We start from the raw sequence: 12,503 nt of genomic DNA, 5'->3' as shown, positions 1-12,503 counted from the left end.
TTTTCTTGTTGACTTCAGAGAAGAGTATAATACAGTGGTGGGCAGCCTGCGGCCCACATGCGGCCCATCAGGGTAATCTGAATGCAGGCCATGAGACGTTTAGCATCCGCAGGCACGGCACCCCGCAGCTCCCAGTGGCCGCGCTTCACCATTGTTTTAATAATAGCTCTGTATGTACTTTACTACTTAGGAATCCACCTATGGTACCCATATTCATGAAAAAAGGGAAGAGCGAGAAGCAAGATTCTGTAACACTGTTCATGATATTGTAAACAGAGGAGGTAGAGGTCTTATTCCCGTCTTTGCCTTGGGTCGAGCTCAGGAGCTGCTTTTGATCTTAGGTATGTATCTTCACATCATTTAACACTGAAGGAGCAAAATACAATGGAAATTTTGTAATGGCTGTCCTTTTGTGTACAATCAGTTTGTATGTATTTATTTATTTAAACAAATTTTTCAACACCTTTGCAGTGAGCTAATGACTTGAAAATCCCAGGGTTACTTGATTTAAATCAAGATGACTTAAATCAGTGACTTTAATCACCAAGTGGAAAGCCTGGATTTAAATAATTGATTTTAATCAACTTTTCCATTTGTACTTCAGTTAGTGCCTAAAGAAAGGTGTTTTCTCATTCGTTGATATAACCATTAAAGCATGCTGATTTACAACTAAATCACAAGATTTACACAAGATTTGGGACATCTTTTTACTACAAAATATTGCATACTATATCATTACTTTAGCAAATATATAGTTTAATATTTTCTGATTCTTATTAATTGTATATTTTTAGTATGTTAGAAAATTGTGAATGATGTATTGCTCATTTACTAGATAACTAGCCTTTTGGTCATGATCTGTGTCAAACTGCATTAGGATTGTAATTAGAATTTAATTAAACACACAAGAGCATATAAAATGTATTTGTATTAAACAAAACAACCTTTTATGTATTGGATACATGAATTTCTCTTATCAAGACATATTTCACATTTACAACTACTGACTTATTAAAGAAACAGCGGGATTCTGTAGCCAATGAACTAAACTGATTATTTCAGAACAGCCTGGGAAATTTTTCAAATATGCCTAAATGCAAATGACTGGAGCTTAACTTCCTACTCATTTATATCCCTTAAAAATGAGACAAGTCACTTAAGTTACTTAGGCTTTTAGATCTGATCCCGTCCCTTCTTGTTTTTATTCATAGACTAGAAGAGGGAGACAACTTTTCCTGCTTTTATTTAACTCCCAATCAGTTTCTCAACTTTGAATGAATTAATTCAGATTAAGAAAATGTTCTTTCTGTGCCTACAGAAGTGATTACTGTTGTCAGATACTGGTTTATCACTTCAACAAATTCTGGTTCTAGGAGCTTAGCTAGAGAATTCCACCAATTCAGTTCTGTTACTTTCTTACAAACATCATCAGCAAACATGTTATGCTTGAATGATTCACCTCCTTTTCTGAAATTTATTATGGGTGGCATGATTGATGGGTGATTATTAGATGCCCATGTTATAGCAGCAGCATCTTCTACCTGGTACGTTGGGTTTGAGAATATTGGCAAGAAAATGAGGAGTAAATGCTTGATCCATCTGCTTCTTTACTGCCTGCAATTTAACTTTGTGGTTGGTATTTCTTTCTGCAGTGTCTCTTGAAGTTCTTTCCAAATTTCAGCAGCATCATAGTATTATAGCAATCGTTCTGCAATTTGTCCAAGGCTATGGAAATAGGCTTCAATATATTCAGCATATCTACTACATTTCTCTTTAGTCCAATGGTGACTACTTGGCTGTTCCATCGATTCTATCACAATTTTCTTCACAAATTATCATCAGAATAGGCCAGTTCATAATAAATTGCTCAAAACAGTCAACCGCTGAATTCCATCATACATCTTGGGGGACGATTAAATTTGGATCCTCCTTTTCTATTCAGTGAAGCTGAAGCAAAGCGGTTGTTACGGAAGTATTTTGCAATTTCAGTAGCATTCTCCTTTATTCCTGGAGTTGTACTTAAGTCTTTGGCTAAAAGATGCATCAAATGAACACTGACCCATATGTTATAAATTTCAGGTTCCCTTCATTATCTTCTAGGTTTCTTCTCATCTCTTTGCTGCACTTGCAGTGGTAAAGCTACACATCTGACACTTGAATTTTGATATAGCTTTTACTGCTACTTCTTTGTATGTGTTCTGCTGTATGGGCATTTCCTTTTGTATCAGTTGTTTCTGCAAGACAGACTTCTTTTGTGCCTCTCCACCTTCTGTTGTCACACAAGCACATGCTACTGGATCATTGTATACATTGTTCCACCCATCAAGACTAAAAATAATGAAATTCCCACCAATGTTTTTTGCACATTGTTCAAGTTCCCACTCACACACTGTATCCAGCAACCTTCCAGCGATGTCTGCTCTGCCAGATGAAGTGTAGCCTGGTCATAATGATTGAATCATGCAAATGAAATATTTGCTCTGAACAAGATGAAAGGTTGAATTTGTTGAGTAAATTAACCGAGCGGTATTTTCATCGATGGAGTCTTGCTGGAATCTGCTGTTCCTAATTACAAACTCATTCATGGTTTTACTGGATGATGAGGAAAGTCTTTCTTTTGATACAGGTAATACTGTCTGAAGTATTCAAAGTTGTAGACATTGCAGATGATGGATGTTCATAACCCCTATGTCTAAGCTGGAGCCTGAAACAAAATGGTAAAAAAAAGTCTCTCTCGCTGAGCATTACTCAGTGTAGTGCTTTAAAGCAAATGAGATTAAGTGAGAGTCCTCCTACTGCAGCTGTTTGCACACTGTTTAAATGGTCTGATTTATTCTAAACCCTGTTTTATAGCGAATATAATTAATAAATCATAAGAATTATCTAAAGCTGTTTAAATGCTTATATCTAGCAATATACCAAACAGCTTGAAAAATACTTTTTAAATGTTAACATTTATTAAATGCATAATGAAACTTCACTTTTAATCAAGAAATTTTCACCTAGGATATTTGATTATATTAAGCAATAAAAAATCATTTCAGAAATCTGGCAGTAACTGTAAAAATGTGACTGATAAATGCACCCACAACAAAATAACATACAGTACCAATTAATATTTTGAACACAAATATTTTGAAATTCATCAGTTACTCAACCAAAACACAAATGTATGACCATAATCTGTTATCAGTTGCTAGCATAGTAAAACATGATAAACAGTCCATAAGAATGGTGCAGAAATAAGTTTAATAACCAGTTGATCCAAATTGTTCAGACATGTCTATATCATCTTCAAAGTCATGGCCTTCTGAGGAGCATTTTTCATAATGTTTCATTCTGACAGCCAGGCCTTGTGTCTCCTTGTTGCACTATTTCCATTTGGCATGTTTTTTACCTTGAGGTACAGGAATTTCTTCTATAGCCTGCAGCCATGGCAGTTTTGTTTTTTTTCTCCAGTACTCAGATGTTGAAACTCTAGAGGCTACAGTCTGAAGAATGCTGTCCCTTCTTCTCAGAAACCTGCTTTGAAACCAGTGTTGCTCCTTTCTGGTTGCACTTTCTGCTCCTTCTCCCTTGTTACATAATTCCCCCACCCATGTCCAGAAAAATAAAAGAACTAACAACAATCCAGGACTTCTGCTCAGGATACCCACATGCTTTTTGCACTGCAGTATTTTAGTTGTTAAGAGAGTCAGGGGGAGGCAGTTCAGACGTTAATTGATTTCTGTTTCTATCTCTGTCTGTGTACGCATGCAAGGAGACAGCAAGGCCATTTACTTAAAGTGCCAAGAACCATCCAGAAGTAAGGGCTGGTAGTTACTGGGCAGATCAGTGATTTTGCATAAGTAGGAGAGTAAGTTTCCATGGAGGGTGGAGTCATACATATTCATAATTTGCAAACTGAGCCAGTCAGAGCTCACGTTGGGAGAAGCTATAAAATAGGAGTATGAGATCACACAGTGGATGATCAGGGGGCATGGATCAACGTTCACATCGCATTTCCCGTCAGTACCTGGCCCAAGCCGGGGAAACTAATGTCCCATCCACTGGACCAAATTCAGTGCTGAATCCTGGTCACGTGCCACCTGAGACACATTGTACATACCCTAAGACAAGTGGATAATCCTGTTGACATACGTGATGGTGTCTCTTGGAGTCAGAACATAAGAACGGCCATACTGGGTCAGACCAAAGGTCCATCCAGCCCAGTATCCTGTCTGCTGACAGTGGCCAATGCCAGGTGCCCCAGAGGGAGTGAACCTACCAGGTAATGATCAAGTGATCTCTCTCCTGCCATCCATCTCCATCCTCTGACAAACAGAGGCTAGGGATACCATTCCTTACTCATCCTGGCTAATAGCCATTAATGGACTTAACCTCCATGAATTTATCTAGTTCTCTTTTAAACCCTGTTATAGTCCTAGCCTTCACAACCTCCTCAGGCAAGGAGTTGCACAGGTTGACTGTGCACAGTGTGAAGAAGAACTTCCTTTTATTTGTTTTAAACCTGCTGCCAATTTTAACTCAGCTCAGCATTTAAATCTGGTGCTTATTCTCAGACGAAGTTATTGATCTGCGTAAGTGTAGACTGGAAGTTCAGGCCTATGGGTGTACATTAGGTATGAGTTATATTTTTCTATATTCTACAATTCCATTATTTATATATTTTGTTACAGTTGGTCATGTTTGGGGGGGAGTTGTAACAAAGGATATTTAAAATATAAATTTTAAAAATCTAATATAACCATTAATTTGTAGTTCTTTGTTCTCTATTTCCTGTGACATTAGTGTGCCTCTTAAAAAAGAGGGGGGAAAAAGAAAATACATCAACTAAAACTAGACACACAAAGGGGTGCCTAACTGTGTAGAAAATGCAATTGCACAGATATGGTTACATCTCTAGGCCTCTCCATTTGTTTTCCTGATCTAATTTAGGCCCTCAGTTCTTCTTATGCTCATAAACTTCTTACAAGAAGTGAATTACTATACTTTAAAAACAAACCAACAAACAAACAAAAAACCCACCACTATCAGGATGGGCATATGCTGCAACTGTGAGATCATATTGTAACTCTTGTCCAACCAAACCGCTTCCTTCCCACCCTTTTTTTTGGGGGGGGGGGGGGTTATCTTTATTTGCTGTTTTGAACCTAACATTTTAAATTGTGAGTGTTTCATGGCAGGAAGTTTGTCGGACTTCTTCTGTGAGGCCTTGTCTACAAAGAAAAGTTTCACAACTCCCCCCAGCACACCCTGTCCTCCAGCATGGGTGCAATTATACGAATATAAAGGTCCTTTATGCTAGTATAGCTATTCCTGTATAAGCTATACTGATTTAAGGTAGATTTATACCAGTGTAACTGCATCTACACTAAAGGTTGTACCAGTATAACTGTTTCAGTCAAAAACACACACACACACACAAAGAAAAACCCTTAACCTAAATAGGTGTCTCAGTACAAACTGCATAATAAAAGCACCAAGAACACTTCTCAGTGCTCTAAAAAGTTCCTTAGCTCGTTTTTGAGTGAGGGGGATGGGGGAATATGCCACCTGTTGAAAGTGCCAGGGCCAAATTTTTCTTTGTGAATAGCCTGTTATGTTCTACAACGGGGGTTCTCAATCTTTTTCTTTCTGAGGCCCCCACAACATGCAATAAAAACTCCATGGCCCACCTGTGCCACAGCAACTGGTTTTCTCCATATAAAAGCCATAGCCGGCATTAAGGGGTAGCAAGCAGGGCAATTGTCTGGGGCCCCTGCAAAGCTAAGTTCGGCTTCAGCCTCGGGTAGCGGGGCTCAGGGCCCTGGACTTCAGCCCTGTGTGGTGGGGCTTTGGCTTTTGCCCTGGGGTCCAGCGAGTCTAATCCTGGCCCTACTTGGCGGCCCCCCTGAAACCTGGGCCCCGGACCTCTGGTTGAGAACCACTGTTCTACATTACAATCAATGCTTTTCTTGGAATCCTAACTTTTAAAGTAGGGTTCCACTCCAAGTGATACCTGTTACGCAACAGACCAGCTTCATGTACATTTTTTGGGTGGGGGGAGTCATGGCTGCTGCTATCAAGTAACCAAATGAGTGGAGGTTTTATTGGGGGGTTTGTGGGGGGGGGTCTTTTTGTTTTTTGGTAGGTTGGGTTTTTACTACTTCTGTTAGTCTTCCAAAAGAAACAGCTAAGAGAGAGTGAGCTGCAATCTATTATACATCTTGAATAGAACTGTTCAATAAGTTCCAATATTTATGCCTGTTCAAACCTATTGGAAGGCAATAGTTGTGTAACCTTTGGGTGGGTAGAGCTCGCTTCATTGTCCTCCTTCAGTGCCTAAAAAAACTCAACTCCCATAGAAATGCAGCTGGAGACCCAGAATTCAGTCTCTAAGGATTTTCAGCAAGGATGCACAGGGTCAACCTCCCCACATTCAAGTCCCAAAAAGAACAAAAGGGATTAACTTAATTAGGTACCAACTTTATAAATGTTATGATAAAGAAACATAATTAATAGTAATAAATAACTTTATGTTTACGGCATGACATGGCTATTTTATAATTCACATATATTATCTTCACAGTTTTACATAAACATAAATAAAGAAAACAAATTAAATCTAAACAGGTCAATCCCCACAGAAACACAGTGAGAAGGAACTCAGAGTTCCCAAAAGCTTAGGTTGAGTTCACTTGAGTCTCAGAGGCTTTGATCACCAATCTATAGTCTGCTGAGTCAAAAGCAACATCTTCCCTCCACTTGTTTGTAGGAATTTCAGTTGGAATCCAGGCAGACTCTTCCTCTTCTGAAATCACTGTTAGCCAGTCAGCTAACTGATTAATCAATCACTCAGTTAAGTACATAGATTTAAAAAAAAAAAAACACTGTTACAAGAAAATACACAACTAAGAATAGTAAAATATAAATAACTCTTCATATTTAAAGAAAAGTTGGTCAATCATACTAGTTGAGACAATTTAACTAAAACAGTTGGGTTAAAATCAAACAACATTCAAAGTATACAATTAAAATAAATTAATTTTTCCTCACAATTTCCCCTTTCTATAATTAACCCTTCCCATGGTTCCCTGTTGGAGGGTTAACAATATCACTCACTAACCTGCTGCAAAATGCTTCAGAATTAAGGAAAACAGCCTGCTTTCTGCCCCTGGGCTTAGCTTCTCCCAACCCACATGGTTCACATGGCCTTTTGCAAAGCAGCAGCCCCGACAGTTTACCCTCATCAAGGCTGACCACAGCAACAAGGAACGTATTGGAGCAAACCCAAAAACTACCACACCCAATTCCAGAAACATCTGGATGTGGAGTGCAACTCTGCCAGCAACAATGACCCAGACACAACTCACTCCTATCCACTCCACCCCTCCCCATATATCTCTTTAAGAGATATCTCCCTCTTAGGCTCGTGGGTTAGAGTTGCACAGGTGAAACTTAGGGCAGAATTGGGGCTCAGGGAAAGTGGGTGAAATTTTAATGGCCTGTGGTATACAGGAGGTTAGGGTAGATGATCTAATGTCCCTTCTGGCTGTAAACTCTATGCATCTGTGAATTTGGCTTGAAGAACTTTTAATGGTGATATCGTGAAGTCTCACTAACAAGACTCTACAGATTTTGTTGCTAGTTATAATTTTTTTATAATTAACATTTGACATAGATATGCCAGCCTGTTGATTAGCAGTAATGCACTAGAACTCATTTCTCTTTAAACAGTGTTGTTATAAAAGTGAACTGAATGCTCTGTAACATCGTACATATTTATAGGCGGTGGTTGAAAATTGGTGGTTATATGGAGTCTGACTGGTCTTCTACTGAGAAAAACTGAGATTTGACTCTTTTGTCTAGTGATTTGTTTTACCTTTACTCTTTTTCGGGTTTGTTCTCTCCCCTTCCCCCTCCCCAAGGTCAAAAGAGGCATGTTGACATTTCTTATTACTTTGATTTCCTGTCTCTAACAGCACTAGAAATATTTGAAAACCTGGCTTCATAAAATAATGTTGATTCTGAAAAATTCATGTTTGGAAGCTGCTAATATATTTATGCTTTGTAAAATGTTCCTCTAGATGAATACTGGCAGAATCACCCTGAACTCCATGACATCCCAATATACTATGCCTCCTCTTTGGCAAAGAAATGCATGGCAGTGTATCAGACATATGTAAATGCTATGAATGACAAGATCCGCAAGCAAATCAACATCAACAATCCATTTGTTTTCAAACACATTAGTAATCTGAAGGTGAGTGTAAATAAAGGGTGTTTCATGTCAGAAGTAAGATGTATCAAATACTTTGCATTTACATGAGGTTTAACTAGTGTGTAGGTGTACTTTCCTAGGAATTTAAGCCATTGATTGATTTAGAATTTTATAACTGAATCTTTCAGTATAAATCTGCTTTCTCCTATTAATGATATCTTTGTTATTTTAAACTCCATTCTGTAATGCTTGATGGGTTATGCACATCCAACCTATGCTGTTTAATTTCCACAGAAATCCCAAGTATGGCTTCCCTATAGGGTTTTCTGGCTAACCTCTTGAGTGCATGCCCACTGACTAACATGACACTTCACTGTGATCGCTCCTATTTAACTCCTGAGGGCATTCTGCACCAAAAAAAAAAAAAAAAGTTCTGCTCACAATATTTTAAAATTCTGCAAATTGTAGCTGCACCGGGGTTGGGCAGATGGGGGAGTTAGCTCCCTGTACAGCGATCCCTCCCCCGGCAGCTGAGGAGCGATGGGTGCGGGAAGCACAGGGGTGGTGGTGGTGGTCGGGAGTTTGCAGAGCTTCCTACAGCCAGGGGAGAAATCTGGGGGTGGGTCTGATGCCGGATGCCGTGCAGAGGAAGAGGAAGTCCCGTCCTCCCCAGCCAGGACTAGCAGCTGAGCCTGGCACAGGGTAGGAGCCACCAGCCAGGTCTTTCCCAGTCCTGCCCCTTGCCCCACAGTGATTTACCTCTCTGATGGCTGCCCTGGGCACCTGAAACATACTGCTGGGGAGGGTTGCATGACCTCTCTTGTGACTTCCGTTAGCTTCCACATCAGAAAGTCATTTTTCTGCAGAGAAGCAAAGAAATTTGCAGGGGACATGAATTCTGCGCAGTGGCGCAGAATTCCCCCAGGAGTACTCTTTGGGTGGTGGGGCCATTGGTATACTTGTCTGACCTTAGAACAGGTACTTTAACTGAAAGTTTATGGAGGATTTAAGTTTAGTTTCTGGAACAAATATAAAATCATACTCTTGCCTAATATAAGGCTTTCTTTGGAGTGTATCTGAAATAAATAAATAAGGCAGCGCTAACCATACCTCTGTAATTTAAAATATTCAAATATATAAATTAGTTATTTCATACAGTAATATCAGTAGTTGTACTGAGGCTATCTCATCTGTCTACCTGATATGCTTAAGTTTGGTGGGGTGGGGAGCATTCCCTTACTCTTTCTTCTTGAAGAGATCCACAAAATGTCCTTCATGGGAAAAGGTGGGAGAAACTCTGCCAAAGAGGTGACTTCCATGAGGATGAAGTGTGATCTTTCCACATAGGTCCCTTTTTGCGTGTGGATCAGGGGATGCAGTCAGGCTCTATTTATTTTAACCAACTATACAAACTGATGTTCTTGCTTTTTGTTTTGTAGAGTATGGATCACTTTGATGACATTGGCCCCAGTGTCGTTATGGCTTCCCCAGGTATGATGCAGAGTGGCTTATCCAGAGAATTGTTTGAGAGCTGGTGTACTGATAAGAGAAATGGAGTAATAATAGCAGGGTACTGTGTTGAAGGAACACTTGCCAAGGTGAGTTATTACCATTTGACTGCCATGGTAGTTAGTTTATATGTTACATTAAAAGGAGTGATCCCTGGTTGGATTATTTATTTGAACTTGTTAAACAATAAGATTGTTGTCATGTATGGATGACTGAATACAACCAAAGCCAATTGTACCCTGCAAAAACAAATGAAATGTCCAGTAAAATTGCAGATGACAATTTTCAGTAACAGTCTATTCTTAAATGAAAAAATCTTTCTATATACTATTAAAAAATTAGCAGGTAGCTTGTCCCAAGAAAGTGTGATTAACATACTCCTCCCACGTGGTCTTTCAATTTTTTGCCCTTATCTTGATCCCACTGGAGTCAATGACTGAACTCCCGCTTACATCAGAGATCAGATTGGGATACCTAGCACTTTCACTTGCTTTGAAGTTGCAGTCAGGAAAGGACCTCAGAATCCAATTCTGCAATCAGAGATAGATACACATACCTTGTATTGATGTCAGTGAGAGTTATGGTCATATGTATGAGGGCCAAGTTAAATCCTAAATGTTCTGTGCAAGGACAGGATGCAAGTATGTGTTTAATTTTTTTATGACTGATCCCAGGTGTGTATAATGTATATATGTTTTATAATGTATATTTGTTCAAATATTTACCACTTAAACCAACTGCAGATAGTTATTTTTCTGGTTCTGAAAGTGAAAAACTGGATATTCTGTAGAAGATTTTTCAAATACCTTGTTTATTGAAAGGAGTACTTTTCTTTTGTGACAGCACATAATGTCTGAACCTGAAGAGATCACAACTATGTCAGGGCAGAAGCTCCCACTGAAGATGTCTGTAGACTACATTTCTTTCTCTGCTCACACGGATTACCAACAAACCAGCGAGTTTATCAGGGCACTGAAACCTCCGCATGTGGTTAGTGTGCATGTTCATTATTTCTTAGGAATATAGTTTGTGTCATTGGTTCATCAAATCTAGTATAGTGCCTCTGGCAGTGCCCAGTCCTTGCTGCTTGAAAGGTAGGCAAAATACTTCTCACCATGCTACACCAGCAAAATTTAAATACCTGGTTCATTTGCAGCACTGCTGTGGATGTGTTGTGGTGACTTCCCTGAGATGAGGTTACTCTATACCATGTTGCGGCAGTTAAGTTCTATGTATGTGGCTACTTATAAGATACACTACAGAACAAATACAATGTGGCATCTGGTCACTGTTGCCAAAGTGAATCATGGAATAGGTGGGTTTCCAGGTATTTTGGAAGAATAAGCAGGAGGTTATTTAGTAACAATTATTTGCAATGGAGTTTGTTCCAAGTGACCAGGGCAATGCGAAAGGAGGTGTAGAGATGCCAATGAAGACAAGAGGAACAGTCAGAGAAGCTTGAGCAAAGCACTAGGAGCAGGAGGAAATAAGAGCAGGGACAAAGTTATAGGGTGCTGTGAAAATGAGGAGTGGAATTTGGAACCTAAAATCGAGAGAAAAGGAATATCTGTGCCAGCAGCTCCTTTCAAGAAAGGGAGAAGCAGAGGAAAAGAAAGCTGAACTTGTCAGAGATATTTATAAGCTTATTAATGTTAATGAAGCTTTAAGTTTAAATTCATGAACAGTTCATGAATATATATGCATACATGTGTGTTGCATGCAAATGTATATAAACATGGCTAACTGTGACTTTTCTAGTTAAACAGAAGAACTTTATACATTCCTTTTTCATAACAAAATACTAGCAGCTAGTCCATGTAGTAAAATAAGTAAAATAAGTGTAGATTTTTGTACCTGCACTCATCGTGGTATCTAAGCACTTTTATAATGCAAACTGTACTGGATAGAATACAAAGGCAAATGTGGAACTGACCACAGTGTAGTACAGTTGACATTACCAATATTGGTTGCCCAAGACAATTGTATATATTTTTTAAACATGATGCACAGGAAAGCAGCAACTTTCTTGGATGATTTATTTAATAAGTGCACCTGTTTTGAGAGCATACCCCTTGTTAATTGTGAAACTGTCTCTTGTAGATTTTAGTGCATGGTGAGCAGAACGAAATGGCCAGATTGAAAGCGGCATTGATACGAGAATATGAGGATAATGATGAAGTTCACATAGAAGTTCACAATCCTAGGAATACTGAGGCTGTGACATTAAACTTCAGAGGAGAAAAACTTGCCAAGGTATATGATTGATGTTTTCTTAACCATAGCACAGCATTTTCCTCTTTGATGAGGGTTATGTTTTTCCTTCAAGAATATGCCTGCTTTTAATCAATTTCAGATTGTGTTTCTGGACGACTTCAGTATACTATGAGAGGGACATAGTGTAAACACTATTTTTTTTCAGTCTGCCAAGGTCTGTGCTGATACAGACAAGTCTGTCAATGCTTTCAGTCTCTTGATCTCATTCCATATGGAACATGTTCCAGGACAGCAGCCCTAGATAATCTCTTAACAAAGAATAGTACACTAATCTCTGTAGTGTCAGGTCACTGACATTTATGGAATGAATGATGTAACAAATTTAATTTGCAATTTAGGAAACCATTAGTAAAATCCCACGCACCTCAAAAAGACTGTGTGTGTGTAATATAAAAATTACAGAAAAAGAGAGAGATAAAAAATAAAGCACTATATATTTTGGCTGGATTAAATAACACTTGCTGACTCCATTCAGACACTCTCTTAAAATTAACACTTTTGATTGTCTCCCATCTCT

The 12,503-nt window shown here is 38.8% G+C and overlaps 1 protein-coding gene across 1 annotated transcript in view; it reads left to right on the top strand.

Moving 5' to 3' along the window:
• Positions 1-12,503, top strand: part of CPSF3 (cleavage and polyadenylation specific factor 3) — a 49,419-nt gene that overhangs the window by 17,736 nt on the left and 19,180 nt on the right. The window contains exons 7-11 of the mRNA XM_045009797.1: positions 191-341; positions 8,070-8,245; positions 9,643-9,801; positions 10,556-10,702; positions 11,813-11,965. Coding sequence (XP_044865732.1) covers positions 191-341; positions 8,070-8,245; positions 9,643-9,801; positions 10,556-10,702; positions 11,813-11,965 — 786 coding nt within the window. The remainder of the gene's footprint in view (positions 1-190; positions 342-8,069; positions 8,246-9,642; positions 9,802-10,555; positions 10,703-11,812; positions 11,966-12,503) is intronic.

Source organism: Mauremys mutica, chromosome 3, assembly GCF_020497125.1.
Source record: "Mauremys mutica isolate MM-2020 ecotype Southern chromosome 3, ASM2049712v1, whole genome shotgun sequence".
In the NCBI taxonomy this organism is placed as follows: Eukaryota; Metazoa; Chordata; order Testudines; family Geoemydidae; genus Mauremys; species Mauremys mutica.
The sequence above is the reverse complement of the archived record's forward strand: the minus strand, read 5'-3'. Positions and strand labels throughout refer to the sequence as shown.